This window comes from Mus caroli, unplaced genomic scaffold (genome assembly GCF_978045245.1).
Source record: "Mus caroli unplaced genomic scaffold, Mus_caroli_1 scaffold_6, whole genome shotgun sequence".
Classification (NCBI taxonomy): domain Eukaryota; kingdom Metazoa; phylum Chordata; class Mammalia; order Rodentia; family Muridae; genus Mus; species Mus caroli.
Genome location: NW_028227261.1, coordinates 39,513,275 through 39,529,596, shown reverse-complemented (window position 1 = coordinate 39,529,596; position 16,322 = coordinate 39,513,275). Strand labels below are relative to the sequence as shown.

At 50.8% G+C, this 16,322-nt stretch overlaps 1 protein-coding gene across 3 annotated transcripts in view; it reads right to left on the bottom strand.

The window, feature by feature from the left end:
- Positions 1 to 16,322, bottom strand: part of Rnf220 (ring finger protein 220) — a 219,011-nt gene that overhangs the window by 26,233 nt on the left and 176,456 nt on the right. For all 3 annotated transcript variants that reach the window (XM_085839046.1, XM_029476301.2, XM_021159692.3), the window contains exons 2-3: positions 9,840 to 9,972; positions 1,772 to 1,817 (exon numbers count right to left, since the gene is read on the bottom strand). In XM_085839046.1, the coding sequence (XP_085695172.1) occupies positions 1,772 to 1,817; positions 9,840 to 9,972 (179 nt within the window). The remainder of the gene's footprint in view (positions 1 to 1,771; positions 1,818 to 9,839; positions 9,973 to 16,322) is intronic.

Genomic DNA, 16,322 nt, shown 5'->3' with positions numbered 1-16,322 from the left:
AGGGCCCCTCGCCCTCTCCTCCTTCTCCTCCCTCCCTCCTCCCTGCCTGTCCTCTTAGTCTCTCGATTCCATTCAACCTTCTGCTTCCTACCTCTTTCTTACATGACCTGCTTCCCTAGAGCTGAGGTCAAGGCCAAGGGGAAGGCAGAGATTGTTCAGCTTTGGGGCGTGTGTCTGGAAGTAGGTAAGCAACGGTCCTTTTTCTGCGTCTAGTGATTGGTATGCCAGTGAGAGAGGATGCAGGAAAGTGTCCGTGCTTAAGACTTAAGAAGGATATACATTCTGACCTATGGGTCGTGTCTGTGAGAGGTGGGTATGGATGAGGAGCATCTCTGTCAGGGTTGGTCCTTAGAACACAAGCCCTTCTGGTCTCCAGTATCTCAGCCGGCCACTCCTTCTCAGGTAGAGGTCGCACTGGAAGCTTGGTCGTAACCTTCATTATTGCACTATTCAACACTGTAGTCTGGGCCAAGCAAGGCCTGGGTGGCTGCCGGCCTCCTCCAGTCCACAGCTGCCTGGTTCCCCATCCCCTTTTCTTCCAGGCCTTGACCCAGGCCGGGCTGGGTTCTCTGTCCCTCCTGTAGAAGTTAGCTGTGACTTTGCGAGTTTTGAATGAGTGTAAATAGTTTGCCTTCTCCTCCTTTAAAGGCCCAAGGGATGGTTGACCAAAGTCATGGAGGTGACACTTGTCACTGGCTTCTTTTCCCAAAATTACCCTCTCAAAGGTCACTGGTCACTATGGGCCCCCTTCACAGCCCGTTTCCTACTGGACTACTGGTGGGTCAGTCATTTTGAAACTGTTTTTCCTCAGGGAATTGGATGTTCTCCTGTGACCCCCCCCCACTCCCTTACTTTATCTTGCTCAAAAGCACAGGAGTCCCTGAGGGGTTCTTGGTATTTGTTCTCATTGCCCCAACATGCCCGCTCACTGACTAACTCTATTCCCCAAGGTTGAACACCTGCTTCTCAGTCAGCAGGACACACACCAGGGAGTAGTAGTGTGAGGGCTTCAGAGAAAGGGGGCAGCCTCATGCAGAGGGAGGAGGCCTCTTCCTCTCCCATCTGCTGCTGGTGGGAAGACATGTCTGTCATGGGCTAAGGGGAGATACTTGCTCTTCCTCTTTCTCCATCTGATCCACTCAAGTCTACTTCACAGATGGACCCAACATCATCTTCTCTGGCTCTTTATAAAGTGTGTGTGTGTGTGTGTGTGTGTGTGTGTGTGTGTGTGAGAGAGAGAGAGAGAGAGAGAGAGAGAGAGAGAGAGAGACAGAGAGACAGAGAGAGAGACAGAGACAGAGACAGAGACAGAGAGAGAGACAGACAGAGAGAGAGACAGAGAGAGAGAGAGAGACAGACAGAGAGAGAAACAGAGAGAGAGAGAGAGAGAGAGAGAGAGAGAGAGAGAGAGAGAGAGAACGAGAGCGAGCTGGCTTCTGTCTGTACTGAGTTCCCACACTTTCTTTCACTGTTTACAGCCCACCTTCCTCCTTTGAATCTCCCCAGATTGAGTATCTGTGTCACCTGGGGCCACTTCTGACTCTCACCGCTCTCCTAGCTAGAAAAAGAGAAAGTCAGAAAATCCTTTCCACAGATGGATGCTGCACCCCCCAGCTGCACCCCAACACACCAAGCATTCCTAGGTATTAGGCTGACATCGGAACACAGGCGGCAGTGGGATCCAAGGGGAGCGCCTGTTTCTCAGGACGAGCCACATCTTGGTAGGCCTAGGTTGGAATGGGCAAGAGGGAAACCATAACTGGCCACCTACCTTGGGGGTGCCCGGAGCCATGGCATCCTTCAGAAGGGAATTTTTGCTGCCAAGAAAGAAAGAGAACAGGGTGACCCAACATCATCTTCTCAAGATTAGCAAGCTAAGCCCAAGAGAAGGCATGTGCAACCATGGCACAGTCTAGCCAGCTCGGTCTAGTTCCATCCAGTACACACAACCCAGTGGCCTAGGACCTAAATCAGCTTCTACCAGGTGCCAAGGTCCATGCTGGCCCCTGGGAGGGGACACAGGTGCCAGACCAAGTATGGGAAGAAAGGGGCTTTACCTAGAATCAGCCCTGAAGATGATTCTCTGTCCTGGGGGCTCCCTCCTCAGCACTCCCTGTTCTTAGCCTGCTCTTAGTTCCTACGGGATTGGGGTGATGGGGCTGACATGACTCTTGTCAATTCTTCCTCCAACACGCTGCAAACTGTGTTAGGCTAGGAATGATCTCCCCCTGATTCAATTTGTCAGCCCCAGGCCCTCCGGCATTGGGTGGCAGGCAGGAGGGAGCTGGGCCCTGAAATATGGTGGGCAGTTCAGAGCAGACGGGGGCTGGGGTGGGAGGTGATGGATGGGTTGTGGGGGAGGCAAGGACTGTGTTTAATAACAAAATTGGTATGCAAGGCCACATCCCACGCCAAGCATGAGTGATCCAGAGCCACAGAGTATTACAAATCCTGCTAAACAGATGCTGACAATGGAACAAGACGTATCAAATCAGATCCACTTCAGAAACATTAATATCCCTGTTCCTGCCCCTTCCTGCCCGCTGCCACCACTATAACTGCTGCATCTGTGCTCACACACGAGCACGTGTGCATCCACGGGCGCACATGTATGCACGCAAATACATGCACACAGAAGGGTTATTGATGCGTACACAGAGGCAGACATAGCCCATTTTCATAGGCACTCCGCACAGACACACATACAAAGTGCACATGTAGACTACATCCACAGACACATAGCCAGAAAGCATGAAAGGACACAGATACATTGAAAATAGAATACACGGAGCAGATATGGACTTAGTGAGTATATGCATAAGGAATATCTGCATATGTGCTCAGGCACCCATTAGGCCAGACAGAAACGCATGATGTGCAAGCAAAATCAAATGCAAACATGGCTAAAGTAGTGACTGTCAGTGGAATAAGGGATGTGTGCACTCCTGGGGACACTTGGCAATATCTGAATTACATATACGTACATATATACATATATACATATGCACCTAACATATGCTAGACAAATGTTTCACGACTAAGCTACATTCTAAGCCCCTAGAGATAGTATTGATTGATTTCTGATTGTTCGAACTGGGTGTGGAACGGGGGTTGCTACTGGCATCTAGTGGGTGGATGGTGTTTAACAACTTAGACTATCCCAGACAGCCCCCCTCACAGAGAATTATCGGACCCAAAATGTCAATAGTGCGGAGGTTGAGAAGCCCTGGTCTCAAGGCACATACACAGACCATCATTCTACCAATAGGCACATAGATGTGGGCAGTCACACCCAGAGACTCAGACATGCATACCGATGCTCGGGGCCACAGGGCCACTTCCAGAGACATGGTACAAATCCACAACAGCCATGCAGACTGGATGAAGAACCGTTCACGGACAAAAGTCCACGTGAACACATGCAGGGATAGACACCTCTAAAGCACTGCCACACCCAGACACACGCACACCTACAGATGTAGACACTTAAAGGATCACATGCACATGGCAGGGCGAAAGCCACCAGCCTGCACAGCACAAGGGCCATGTCTGAGAATCAGAATAGAGCCACCAGTCTGTCCCTGCAGCAGGAACAACACAGACTACAGAGGACTGGCAGCAAAGCTTCTCTCAGTTCCAGTGTGTTCACTAGTGGTCTATGACTGGCTCTGACGTAGGCACCGGGCATACAGAGGGGGAAGCTGAGGTTTGTCAGTCATAACTTTGATCATTTCTTAATTTCTTCATTCATTCAGTGAACACGCGTGAGCATCACCATCCTGCTTACAAAGTGAGCTGTCCGCTATCCACACTGTCACCATACTTGACCCTGGCTGGGATTTGGCTCTTATCTTAAGGTGAGATCAGAAACTGAAGAAATGAAGAACGTATTGTGTACTCACTGTATACAACAGAGACAGAGAGGCCTTGTGAATGTAATTTCACCCTAAACTTGACAAAGTTGACAGACAAGACCAAGTGACACCTTTGTGGTCACACAATCCATAGAGGGTTTGGAACTCCAGGGTTGTTTGTTTGTTTTGTTTTTTTGAATGCTCCCTCTCTAAAGTTATGTAGGCTCTAATGCATGCAGAACTTTGATGTACAACTTTGGGCAGGGTCTTGCCCGTCCTGGGCTCATCTCCTTTGCTGGTAAGTAGAATGGGGTCATTTGGGGTCAGGATGTCCAGCCTGTGCTCTGGCAAGCCCACCTTCTGTTCTTTGCAAAGCTATTTCCCTTGCTTACACAGGGCCAGCTCAGCCTCAGCCTCCTGCTCTGGCTCTGAGCAATATCCTCTCCTTCCCTTTCTTCTACGAACCCCTTTCACAGCAAGTTTTCTTGGCTTTCTGGAGCCTGGAGCCCGGGAGCCTGATGCGTGGCTTGCCTTGGAGGAAGAGAGGTCTAGGTCCTGAGCTGTAAGCAGCCCAGCTACCGCCCAGCTCAGCCCATCAGCTCTGCCTTCCCACCCCTCCCTGTTTCCACAGCCCGCCCCCAACAATTTCCTTCCCTGTTCAGTCACTCCCTGCCTAGTGATCCATGGGTTTTAAATTATAACTGGGACCCAGGAAACGCGTTCCTAAGTACAATATTCATGGGCTGGGCTGACACTTTTAATTAAGGTGATTTACACTGAATTATCCTTGGAAATAAAGAAATGGTGCACTGCCCGGGAATAAACCATCATCACCAGCCGCCTTTGTAAGTTACACTTCGTTTTAATCTATTTGGGGAATTGTTTATCTAGTTCATTACCCAACCAAACACCGAGGCCGGCCTTAAATAAGGCTTAAGTAGGGGTGGGGGCACTGCCATCTCTACACCCCGCCTCTCCTTAGGAGCTACCCAGTCTCCCTTTAGATGTTTTTCCAGCCTCTTTAAAGCACCTCCCAGAGGAGGCTGTTTCCCCGGCCCAGGGGCCAGCTTTTATAGGGGAGATGTCTGAGCTCAGGTCCTACCAGCTAAGCCTGTGAGTGTTCCATGCCCAGGGCTGTTTCTTCCTCTCTGAGACCACAGAGAGGTCTCAGAGCCCTGCCATCCTGAGCTCCCATTTATGTCCGTGTCTGTCTCTCTATACACACACATCTAGCCCCTAGCCGGAAGCCATCCTAGAGGTGCCTTAGCTCACCCAGAGCCCCACCTGTTGCTTCCTCTCTGACTGTGGACATTACCTCTAACACACTCCCAACCATTCAAATCCCAGTTCTTTCCTAGTAAGCACCCTAGGTAAGTCCTTTGGCTTCTCCTTCGTCTTAGTCCACTCTTCTGCATCCCCACTTTCAGTAGCTGTCCTTGCATGGGAGGAAGGCCCTTCTGACTCTGTGTTTGACCCAGAGTTATGCTTTGTTCTGAGTAGCCAAGCCCTTGGATATAAGGAGCCCTTGTTCAGTAAGGTTCTAGGAGGGGAGAGACAGACTCAGGGGAGGTGTAGGAGGGCTGTGGCAGGAACTTGGGAAAGGGTCGTGTTGAGCTGCTGAGAACTCTGCTTTTCCTGTGGGCACGTGGCTGCTCTTGGTACCTGGGAATGTTCACCTCTGGGAAGGTGGCTTCTTTCAGTGTGTGTGTGTGTGTGTGTGTGTGTGTGTGTGTACACACTGAGCCGTGTGGGAATGGAATGTTTGTACATTGTATACATGTGTGTCAAGCCTGTGTTTGTGAAAACCCAGCCTCCTTTGCATACGAGCTGTAAGGTCCTTGCTTCTTTTGTGAGCCCCCAGGTGTGCAGCAATAGCATACACAGGACCTGCCTAGGTTGTTGGGTAGTTGGAGGCAGAAGGCCGAAGAGCTCCATCTAGAAAGTTCCAGAAGTAGAACCACCTGGGAAGCTAGCCTGGCAGCAGCACCCACGGGCTCAGGGCAGGCGAGGCTGAGGAACAGACAAGAGAGGGAGGGCAAAGGAGGCAAGGGCAGGGTGATAAGGGGTAGTGGGGCAGGTTGAGAGATGAGGGGAGGAGCCAGCACAGAAAACAAAGAGAGAGGAGCCAGGAATTCGGCCTGGAGGAAGCAGAGGGCTGGAGAGCTGGGGAGGAGGGGACTTGGTCACAGGTCACCAATCCAGGAGGCTCACTTTCCGGCTCCTGCCTTGGGGGGCGGGGGGCGGGGTGGTGGTGGGTGGGAATCAGTTTCCTCATCGGTGAACCGGTCCTTCTGTTTAGGATACTGATGGTGGGAAGAAGGAATGTGGGTGGGGTGGATGGAGTGCAGGAGGAGCTCAGGTGCTTCCGTCTTTCCCCAACCTTCTTTGCCCATCCTCGGGCTCGTCCCAGAGTCAGCACCGGGCGGGGCAAGGGCAACCAGGCTGGGGACCCTCGCTCACGCTGCCCGTCAGCCCGGAGGGAGCTGACACGCTCCTTGGGAATTTATCACGCACCCAATTACAATGTTAATTGGCAAGTTCCTGAAATCAATTAATTCGCAAATTTTTTCCAATTAAAAATCCAGATAAATCACAGGGGCGGCGGCGGGGCCGGTCCAGCCTGCAGTCCGGTGGCCGCAGTGGCCGCGGGGAGGGGGCGCGCGTGGGGAGGGGGCGGCGGGTGCGGCTGCCCTTGAACGCCTTTGCCGGCCGGTCCGACTGTCAGCGCGCCGGGCGCGGCGGGGCCGAGACAGATAAAACCATCGACCCGTCGCCGCCAGCGCTTCGGCTTTATCGATCCGACGGGAATTTCACTTGCTGTGCAGATCCCGCTGTCCGGCTGTCAGACACCCGGTGGGGAGGAGGGCGTGCCAGGGGCGCAGGGCGTGCACGTGCTGAGGGCGGCGTGGGCATTAGGGGGTGCAGGAATAGGCCCGGACGTGAGCCGACAGCCGCGAGGTGTGGGTGCTCTGAGAAACGTGGATGATGAGGGATTTATGCAGGGTCACGAGCAGGGATAGAACGGAAAAGGCGAGGGAGATGGCCTGGGCGGTGCGGGCTGGGGCGGGGGTCCTCGACCAGGAGGCAAAAAGAACATTTCAGCGGGGCAGGCACACTGCCCAAACGCGCTCCGCAAGTCCCTGCGTTTTCTGTTCTTGGTTGAGGTCCTCTTCATTTGAAGCAAATTACCCAGAAATCCTGGTACAGCTTGCAAGCTGTTTCTTTCACTTTCTGCCCCTGACAGGTCAATCCCCCCCCCCCCCCCCGCGGTGTGTGAGTGATGGGGGAGGGGAGGCGAAGAGCAGAGCGCTGGTGTCAAAACTGCTAGAGACAAACCTTATGTTTATTGCTAAGTGGGCAACCTTGGAGAAGTCACTTAACGTGGCTGTGCCTCTGTTTCCTCGTCTGTAAAATGGGAGTTTATAGCTATAGTCACACATCACAATTAGCAACGGTGTGGCTACATATCTGACAGTTGTACCGAGAGGTTACTTTGCCTAGTGGCAGTGTAGTTTAAGTACACTCTATGGTGCTCACATGATCAAAAAATGTCTAAGGATGCATTTCTTAGCACATATATCCATCATTAAGCAGTGCATGACCATCACATAGCTATGTGAAGAATAGCTCTTGTGAGATAGTGAATTTCCACGCGGTTCATTATTATTACCATACTATAGCTTCTGTGGGGCTTTTAAAGTGTGCCCACAGGTTCTTTGGATACTCTTGGCTTTAAGAATGAGAGCTTTTAAGCATACTTCTCCTCTCTTGAGTATGGGCTGGGCTGGACTGGAGAGATGGGTCAGCTAATGAAGGCTAGGCTCACAACCAAAAATATAGGAGTATGAGTTATGCTCGGTGATTTCCTCCCTCCCTCCCTCCCTCCCTCCCTTCCTTCCTTCCTTCCTTCCTTCCTTCCTTCCTTCCTTCCTTCCTCTGTCCCTCTCTCTAACCGGTTCTTCCTGCCTCTTTTCCTCTCTGCCTTCCTTTCTTCCTATCTAAAGATCTGGTCTCACTATGTAGCTCACTACGCAGCGCAGGCTGACCTCTAGTTTCAGGTCTTCCTGCCTCTGTCTCTGGAATTGCAGGTATGCACTGTCACACCCAGCATCGACCTAGGCCTAGCACCGTTTAGAGTAGTGGAGCTAGTGTGTAGACTTTAGGGGAAGGTACTGTGGCTTCCCCAGGTCTCTTTCTCGGGTCACATGCTGTGGGCAGTCAGACTGACTTGGGGAATCACAGCTGCCTTTGGAGAAACGCTGAGAAGCTCAGGTTTCCTGCTTACAGCTCATGGAAGCAAGCGATCTAGAAACACCCTGCAGTCCCATCAGACATCGGATGACTGCAGCCTTTGGTGACGTTCTTCTCTCTAGCCTCAGGAGAGAAGCAGAGCTAGAAGCCACAGCTCCTCAAGATATCACAGCTGTGTTGTTCTGGAACTGGTGACCCATAGAAATAGACAGGTTTTGTTTTTTCACTGTGTGTGTGGATCAGAAGGCAACTCCTCCTCCCACCTTTCTCTGGGTCCTGGGGGTGGAACTCAGGTCCTACAGCTTGTGTGGCTACAGCCTTTACCTGCTAAGTCTTCTCACTGATCCCAATACATGTCTTAAGCCATTAAGTTTTGGGGTGATTTGCCAATAGGTGACTAGTACTTCCTTCAAAACCCCTCCCTTAGGAAGCCGCCTTTGCTCTCATGGGTTTGGGGCCTCACACACCTCTGGTGTAGCAATCTCTATCCTCACCCACCCCCAATCCTTTCTTACACCAAGTTTTCCAGGACAGAGGACATTTTGGGACCACGGTGCATTGAATCGGGTCAGGTCTGGTGACTTGAAATGAGCAATAGGTAGGAATGGAGGGCTGTTCTCTGTGGGGCATGTGGTGGTTTCTAAGAATGGTAATGCCCTGTCTCTATCCCATGTGCTCTCTTAGAATGTCATCTAGCCACTTGTCCCATCAAAAGGGATACAGGTCCTCTCACCTAGAGTCTGAGTGGGTTCACAATGCCTTGATCAATGGAGTACTACAAGTGACACTAAGTGACTTCTAAGGCCAGGCTGGAGCTCAGCGGTGGAGAAAGGCTCTTTGATCTTTAGCTGCACACTCCCCTCAGTGTTCCATCTTGTTGACTAGAACATTTTGTTTTGGAGACCTAAACTGCCTAAGCTGTGAGAAATCAAAGTACCCCAAGGCTACCAAGTGATGAGGAGGCCCAGGCCACGGAAAGAAAACATATGCAAATGCTTTAGACCCAGCCCCATCTGCAGTGAGGTCTAGCCAGCAGCTATCACCAGACGGGTGAGGGAAGAGTCTCTAGATGGTCCCAGCTCCCAGCTGAGCATCCAACATCTGGAACAGGCACAGCCGACCCCTCGGTGCCCTGCTGGGATTCCTGACCCCAAAGATTGTGGAACAAAATGGAACAGTTGCTTCATACTGCTCAGACTAGAGGTAATTAGTGACGTCTCTCCTCTGGATAATCTGGGTCCTCCCCGAGGATCTAGAGAGAGTTCAGCCCCGTCCTCCCTCAGGCTAGGAGAAAGGAGGGCTGCGATGAGCTAGGGTAGAAACACACTTGAGAGCATTCCCAAGATCATTCCCTCTCAGCCCTTGAGGTTTATAAAGATGGTGCTGCTTTCTCTCCCCCCCCCCCCCCCCCCCGAGTAAGAGGTCTGGGTTGGGCCTCTGGTAGAGCTGCCAGGCCCTGTACCTGCTTTTATCCAGCCCCAAGGTCAAAGTTCTGGGCTTAGGGTAGTGGCTGGCTCCCCCCTGTTCAGCTTCTCTTATTCTGAGGCTGGAGCCTGAGGATTCACTTTCCCCCACCCCCACAAAGTCCCTCCAAATAAAGTGAGAAATGTCACTGGAAAACCCAGAACTGTCACAGGGGACTGGTTTCTCCCCCAGGGTCTCCCATGAGACCTAGCCACTAGCGGAGCCAGTGGACTCCCCCACAGGCAGGCAAGCTCCCTGTAGATGGCTTACCTGGCAGGCAGCTGGGCCAGCTGTTCCAGTTCCTGCTCCATATGTTCCTGCAACTCGCTGGGCCTCAGCAGAACTTGGCAGATGGGGCAGAGCGGGGCTTGGCTGTCAAACAACGCTACTGCTTTCTTCTTACCTGGCCAGGGAAGGAGAACAAACAGCGTGAGCAGAGCTAGCAGTAGAAGGGAATCCTGTATCCCAGGCCTTCAGCCCGAACCTTCTTCTGCCTTCTAGGGACTCTGGACCTGGGAGAGGGGTGAGGTATTCATTGGCAGCAGCAGAGGCCACAGCCATAAAGGATGCCTACTCAGCTGGCTGCTCCTCTAGGAAATCTATTGGGACACAATCAATGCTCTGTGCAATCAAGCCTTGATCATCCCGTCTCACACGTGTTTAATCATTCCATCACCCAGAATGCTGAGTGGCCCTTGTCTCTCTCTTTTTCCCATTGCTTTCATAGTTTCTAGATTTGGAGAAGGAAGAGATAGGAGAGTTCATTTCTACAGTCATTCAACAAACATTCCCTCTTTTTTTTTTCTTTCTGCCCCAGTACAAGCTCGAGGCAATGAGGGTCCCAGCATGGATTCCAGGTTCTGTTTTCGGCTTCTGCTTTCTTCCTTCGTGTGTTGAGTGAGCTTGTTCATCCCATGGTTACCATGGTTATAATGCCCACCTCCTATTTTCTGGACCTCTACCTGGCATTCCTCTGGGTCCCTATTAACCAATGTCTAATGGGCACCAATACCTCAATGTCTTCTAAGAATTTTAAACCCAGTAATTCAAATTTGAAATCTTGTCACTCCTTACCGACCTGCTACTCCTCCAGCTGTGCCCGTCTCTGGTAGGACGGCTTCGGCTTCATTCGTCTACTCACATATTCCAGTGGCCTTAGCCTTACTGTGTGCAAGCCTTGCTTGCCCGACTTCCCTTCCCACATTCACATAACTATCAAGTCCTGTCCATTCTGCTACTTCTATAGCATTTATTTTTTAAATATTTATGAGCCAGGTGTGGTGGGTGGCACACACTTGGGAGGCAGAGGCAGTCGGGTCTCTGAGTTCAAGGCCAGTCCGGTCTACAAAGTGAGTTTCAAGACAGCCAGGGCTCCACAGAGGATCTGTCTCTCAAAATAAAATAATAAAAAGCACTTATATATGTGTGTATTTATGTATGACTGTGTGAGTGTGGACATGTGTGTACCCAAGTGCACATGTGGAAGTGGGAGGACAACTTTAGGAATTCCACTTTTTGAGGCAAGATCTTTCTTCTTTTTTGTCATTTTTACCTTTTCTTTATTACTTTTTTTTTGTTTTTTGTTTTTTTGTTTTTTTGTTTTGTTTTGTTTTTCGAGACAGGGTTTCTCTGTAGCCCTGGCTATCCTGGAACTCACTTTGTAGACCAGACTGGCCTCGAACTCAGAAATCTCTGGACCTTCGGAAGAGCAGTCGGTGCTCTTACTCACTGAGCCATCTCACCAGCCCCGTTTATTACATTTTATTAATTTTTATATGTATGAGTGTGTTCACAAGTGTGTATGTGTACCACATGCATGTCCAGTGCCCACAGAAGATAGGAAGGGCACTGGATTCCCTGGGCTGGAGTTAGAGGTGCTTGGTAAGCTTCTGTGTGGGTGCTGGGAATCGAACCTGGATCCTTTGCAAGATAACAAATATTCTTAGCCTCTGAGCTGTCTCTCCAGCCCCAAGCGCATCTCTTCTTGTTTCTATGGCTGAGCTGTGTATTCTAGGCTATCTGGCTCCCAAGATTCCAGCTAATTCTCTTGTCTTTCCCTCCCATCTTGCTCTAGGAATGTGGGGGTTACAGACATGACCTACTGCATTTGGCTTTGACATGAGTCCCAGGGACTGAACTCAGGTCATCAGGCTTAGACAGCAAGAACTTTGACCTGCTGGGGCTTCTCCCTGACTTCTTCTATGCTCTTAAAATTCACATTCTCCCTATTGAGGTCTCACTACTTAAAATATCTTTTTTGAGTTTTTTTTCCTGTCTTTTGGTTTTTTGGGTTTTTGTTGTTGTTGTTTGTTTGTTTTGGTATGTATCTATACACCATGTTTTGGCCTCAATGTTTGTCTGCACTCTGTGTGCAGTTCCCTTGGGTGCCAGAAGAGGGCATCAGATTCCCCTGGGGCTGGAATTACATAGATGGATGTGTGTTTGTTTCTATGTGTGGAATTGAACTTCTCCCTGCTGAGCCACCTCTCCAGTCCTAGTAGGTCTCACTACTTCTCCTGGGTAACCTCACAGGTCTCTTGTCAATCTCGCCGATTCTGATTCTGAGTTTTCTCTTCCTAGATTCTCCTTCATCCCTGTAATCCCAGCAACTGAAGAGAGCAGGAGGACTGCTGGGAGGCCAACGTGCACTACACAGTGAGTTCCAGGCCAGTCTGGGCTACAGAGTAAAACCCTGACTCAAAAAAGGAAAGAAAGAAAGAAAAGAACAGAAAAGAAAAGAACCAACCAACCAACATTTCTCCAATACATATGCTCTTGGAGGGCTGGTGGGCAGCTAGAACTGTTTCCAGTCTGGCACTAAAGTGACCAGGACAAGGTTGCCTTGTTCATCCTCCTTTGACTCACAAGTCCCCTCTTTTCTCACACCCAGTGCTCCCAGTGTGCTTACAGGAAATATCCCTAACTCTGACTGCTAATGGAGACCATGACTGTAGGGAAACATTCTTTTTTTTGTACAATACTAGAGGCAGAAGCACCTCTGGTGCCCGGAAAAGGTCCCAATCAGCTCCCAATCAGCTTTCAGACATAACGACCAAGTCAGTGATGACTAAGGTCGATGGGGAAGCAGGACTACCAGGTTAGATGTAGATTGCCTGGTGAAATTTTATTTTAGATACACAATGAGTTCTTGAAAAAAAGTATAATTATGTATGTCCTAAATAGTAAAATGAATATATTGATACTCAAGATCATTGACTTTTCTAAAATCACGTTTACCTGGGTATCTAACAGTTTTATTTGCTAAATCTGGCAACCCTCTGCCTGAGGGAACTCCCAGGTCAGCCTGGGCATGGGAGGCTACGTCCCCTTGACACAGACTGAGAAAGACTATGGTATGGCTCCCTGGATGAGTAATCTGCATTGAGTAATCTGCAGGCTCTGAGGACAGAGCAATTCAGTGTGTGTGTGTGTGTATGTGTGTGTGTGTGTTCTGAGGAGTGGGAAAAGAGAAGCCTTAACCAAAGCCATGTACTTGAAACATCATGGCCTTCACTGAGCTGGGATATCAGCTGTGAAGGCTTCCAGTGTTCCTGGATTGGGTAGGAGGGACTCCGGCCTGTTTGGCTAGGCCTTTAAGGAAGGAAAGTACTCTTACTGTGTGTGGCCCCACTGTGTGCCACCTGCCTTGGTATCTGTGCCTCCAGTGTTTACATGACAGACAGAAGGCAGTGCTAAGTAAAAGAGGCAGATATAGATGGCCCTGCTTTACGAGGGCTCTGGTCTCAGTTCTGTCTCTCAAGCAGCCTCAGACATAGGTGAGGCCCTATCTTCAACAGATGGGGAAATGGAGGCTCAGAATTAGATAGAGACTTTGACTTTGGCGTTTGGTCTTGGGCTTTATTTACTTATTCAATAGACATTTATAGAGCAATTATTTCTATTTCAGTAATGTTCTAGGGAAAACTGGAACTCAGCGCTAAGTAAAACAGAGTCTTGATTTCCAGGAGATGTGGGTGAGACCTAGGAGGGAGGCAGGAGCTCTGAGGAGTCTGTGAGAGGGCTGGAGGAACAGGAATGGGGTGCAAAGGGAAGCAGGAAGGAGGAGGAGGAAAGGAGACAGGGTAGTTTACACAGACAACTAGCTAGGATCTGGGGTGTAGAGGGGGAAGTGATGAGAGAGAGCCAGAAATGCCAAGAGCAGAAATGCCAGGGCTCAACCCTTTTATGGCTGCAACACCAAGTTCAGTTCTTTGGGTTTTCTAGAGTCCAGATCCTGTTCTGCATTTGGGGTCCAAGGTCAGCATCCTCTCTCTGTCTCTCTCTCTCTCTCTTTGTCTGTCTCTCTGTCTCTGTCTCTGTCTCTGTCTCTGTCTCTCTCTCTCTCTCTCTCACACACACACACACACACACACACTCATTCTCTTGCTTTCCTGACAGGTGCTTTTCTCAGCTCAACCTCCTGTTTCCTTACTGGGGACAACCAACTTTTTTTTTTTTCTCTCTCCCAGCTTAGGGAAGAGCCCTACAGGAAAGAGCTGGGGTCAACTTGCAGTCTATGCCCTCAATCTCACCTTTATTTCTCAAGGGTTAGAGTGGCAGGTGTCAGCACGGTCATGTGCCCCCCCTCCCCCTCCCCCGCTGTGTTCCCTATAATTTTATATTGAGACCTGTGGTCATGACGTGGATTTTACTGCACTAACGACATGGCCTGCCCAGGTTTAATGACAAAATCCATACTCTGGCCCTGGGCCTGCTCCTCGTTTGCATAATTCCCAGAATACAGCTCCCTGAAGCTTTTGACCTGGGCCATTACAGTGGCCATAAAATGGGCTATAAAACCACTGGGGATGGCCAAGGGGAGGGGCCTATGGTCTTGCTGGGGTGGGAGTGAGGCCTGCATCTCCAGCCACCCCCAACCTGTCCTAGGCTCAGATAGAGTCATCCTCTGGTTCTTCCTTTCCATGGTTCCCAGAATCAGGGAGTCCATTTCAGGCTGGTGAGTGAGGCATCCCAGGACAGGTCTTCATGGCTCACTCATGACACAGACACAGCCTGTCAAGGGACACTGGCTCCTTGAGTAGTCCTCCTCCAGACCTTGACAGATCTTCCCAAGAGCCAACAGCCAGACAAGGCTTTTTGCCACAAGTTGGGGCCGGGTTTCCAGCTCAGTTTGAATCCTAGCCTTCTAGGAGGCCTGGCTTCCTGGGAGGTCAAGAGCCAAGCTGAGCACAGTGGGGAGCCGCGGTGAACAAGAGGGGTGGGGACAGGGACTGGGCTGAGCTGTCAGTGCTAAAGATGATGAATGTGGGAGGTGAGGCGGGAGGCCCGGTGTTATCGGCAGCGGATGGCGGGTGTGAGCGCTCCCCGCTTCTGCTAATCCCCGGGCGCTGCCTCAGCCCTTGCACTGATAACGAGGAAATGGGACTGACAACAATTTTTAGCTGAGAGATTCTTCACCAAAATGCCAGGCGGCCGGAGGTCTGACAGCGCCTGATTGAGTATGTGAGTGTGTGGGGGGAACGCCCGCTGCCCCCTCTCCTCCCATGCAAAGATGGATCGCTCATTCCGCCTCCCGTCCACATTCATTACCGACTCCCTCCCCACCACCCCTGCCACAGTAAGGCCTGCCACCTCCACATCTCTGCCTGCCATAGGTGTCTTCCAAGCAGGAGGAGGGCAGAGAGGGAGGAGCCCCAGAGCTTCACACTGGGCAACTCCAAGGGACCTGAGTCAGTCCGGTCCAACTAAGGAGGCTCCCTAGTTGTGTGACCTGTGACCGCCAGAGCGGTCCCTTGTTCAGCGGCTAGACTAACTTGGGGCTTCAACGGAAGCCTCTAAGAAGATTGTTGATTAGGTTGAGATAAGAGGTTAAACCTGGGCAGCACTTGTGCGGCCCATTCCTCCAGCCTCCCATCACGCACCAAGTGTGAGGTGGGGGGGTGGGGGGTCGGGTGGAGGCTAGACCAGCCCTCTGCTGCCCCCCTCTGTTGGAAATTCCTGACCACTGGGGGCAGCCTGCTCTTGGGAGGTCTGGTGAAAACTGCTCCTAGTCCTTAACCATGTGGCCCCTCTGGTTGCTTTTTCCCAGTTCTGTAGCCAAAGGGTTCCCTTCTCTCTCTTTATTTGTCCAAGCAGAAATTCCCATCTTTGCTCATCTTTACCAGCCTTGCCAAATCCCCAAAGGTGCAGACATTATCCTGGAGACAAGAGCTTTTTCTGACTCTAGTCGAGTTGGCCTGACCTGTACTATGAATCGGAGGCAGGAGGATTGGTATGATCTAAATAGTGAGTTCCAGGGCAGCCTAAGGTGCAGTGTGAGATCTTGTCAGAAGAAGGAGAAGGAGAAGGAGGAGAAGGAGAAGGAGAAGGAGAAGGAGAAGGAGAAGGAGAAGGAGAAGGAGAAGGAGAAGGAGAAGGAGAAGGAGAAGGAGAAGGAGAAGGAGAAGGAGAAGGAGACAGAGGAGAAGTGTAAGTTGCTGGCCTAGGACAGGAAACATTAAATGAGGGTGAGGGTGATTATAATGACAGATGACAACGAGGCAAGATCTCTGGTAGCCCAGGCTAGCTTTAAACATATTGCAAATTGAGGGCAACCTTGAACCTCTGAATGCTGGGATTACAGGCAAACAGCACGAAACTCAATAGATGTTGTGTTAGGGAATCAAACCCAGGACTTTGGGCAAGCTTGACAAGACTCACCTGACCACATCCCCCACCTGACATTGGGGCTCTTAGGACTCTCAGGCACACGTGTGTCCTGCTGTTCCTCTCCCTGCTACATCCTCCTAAGAA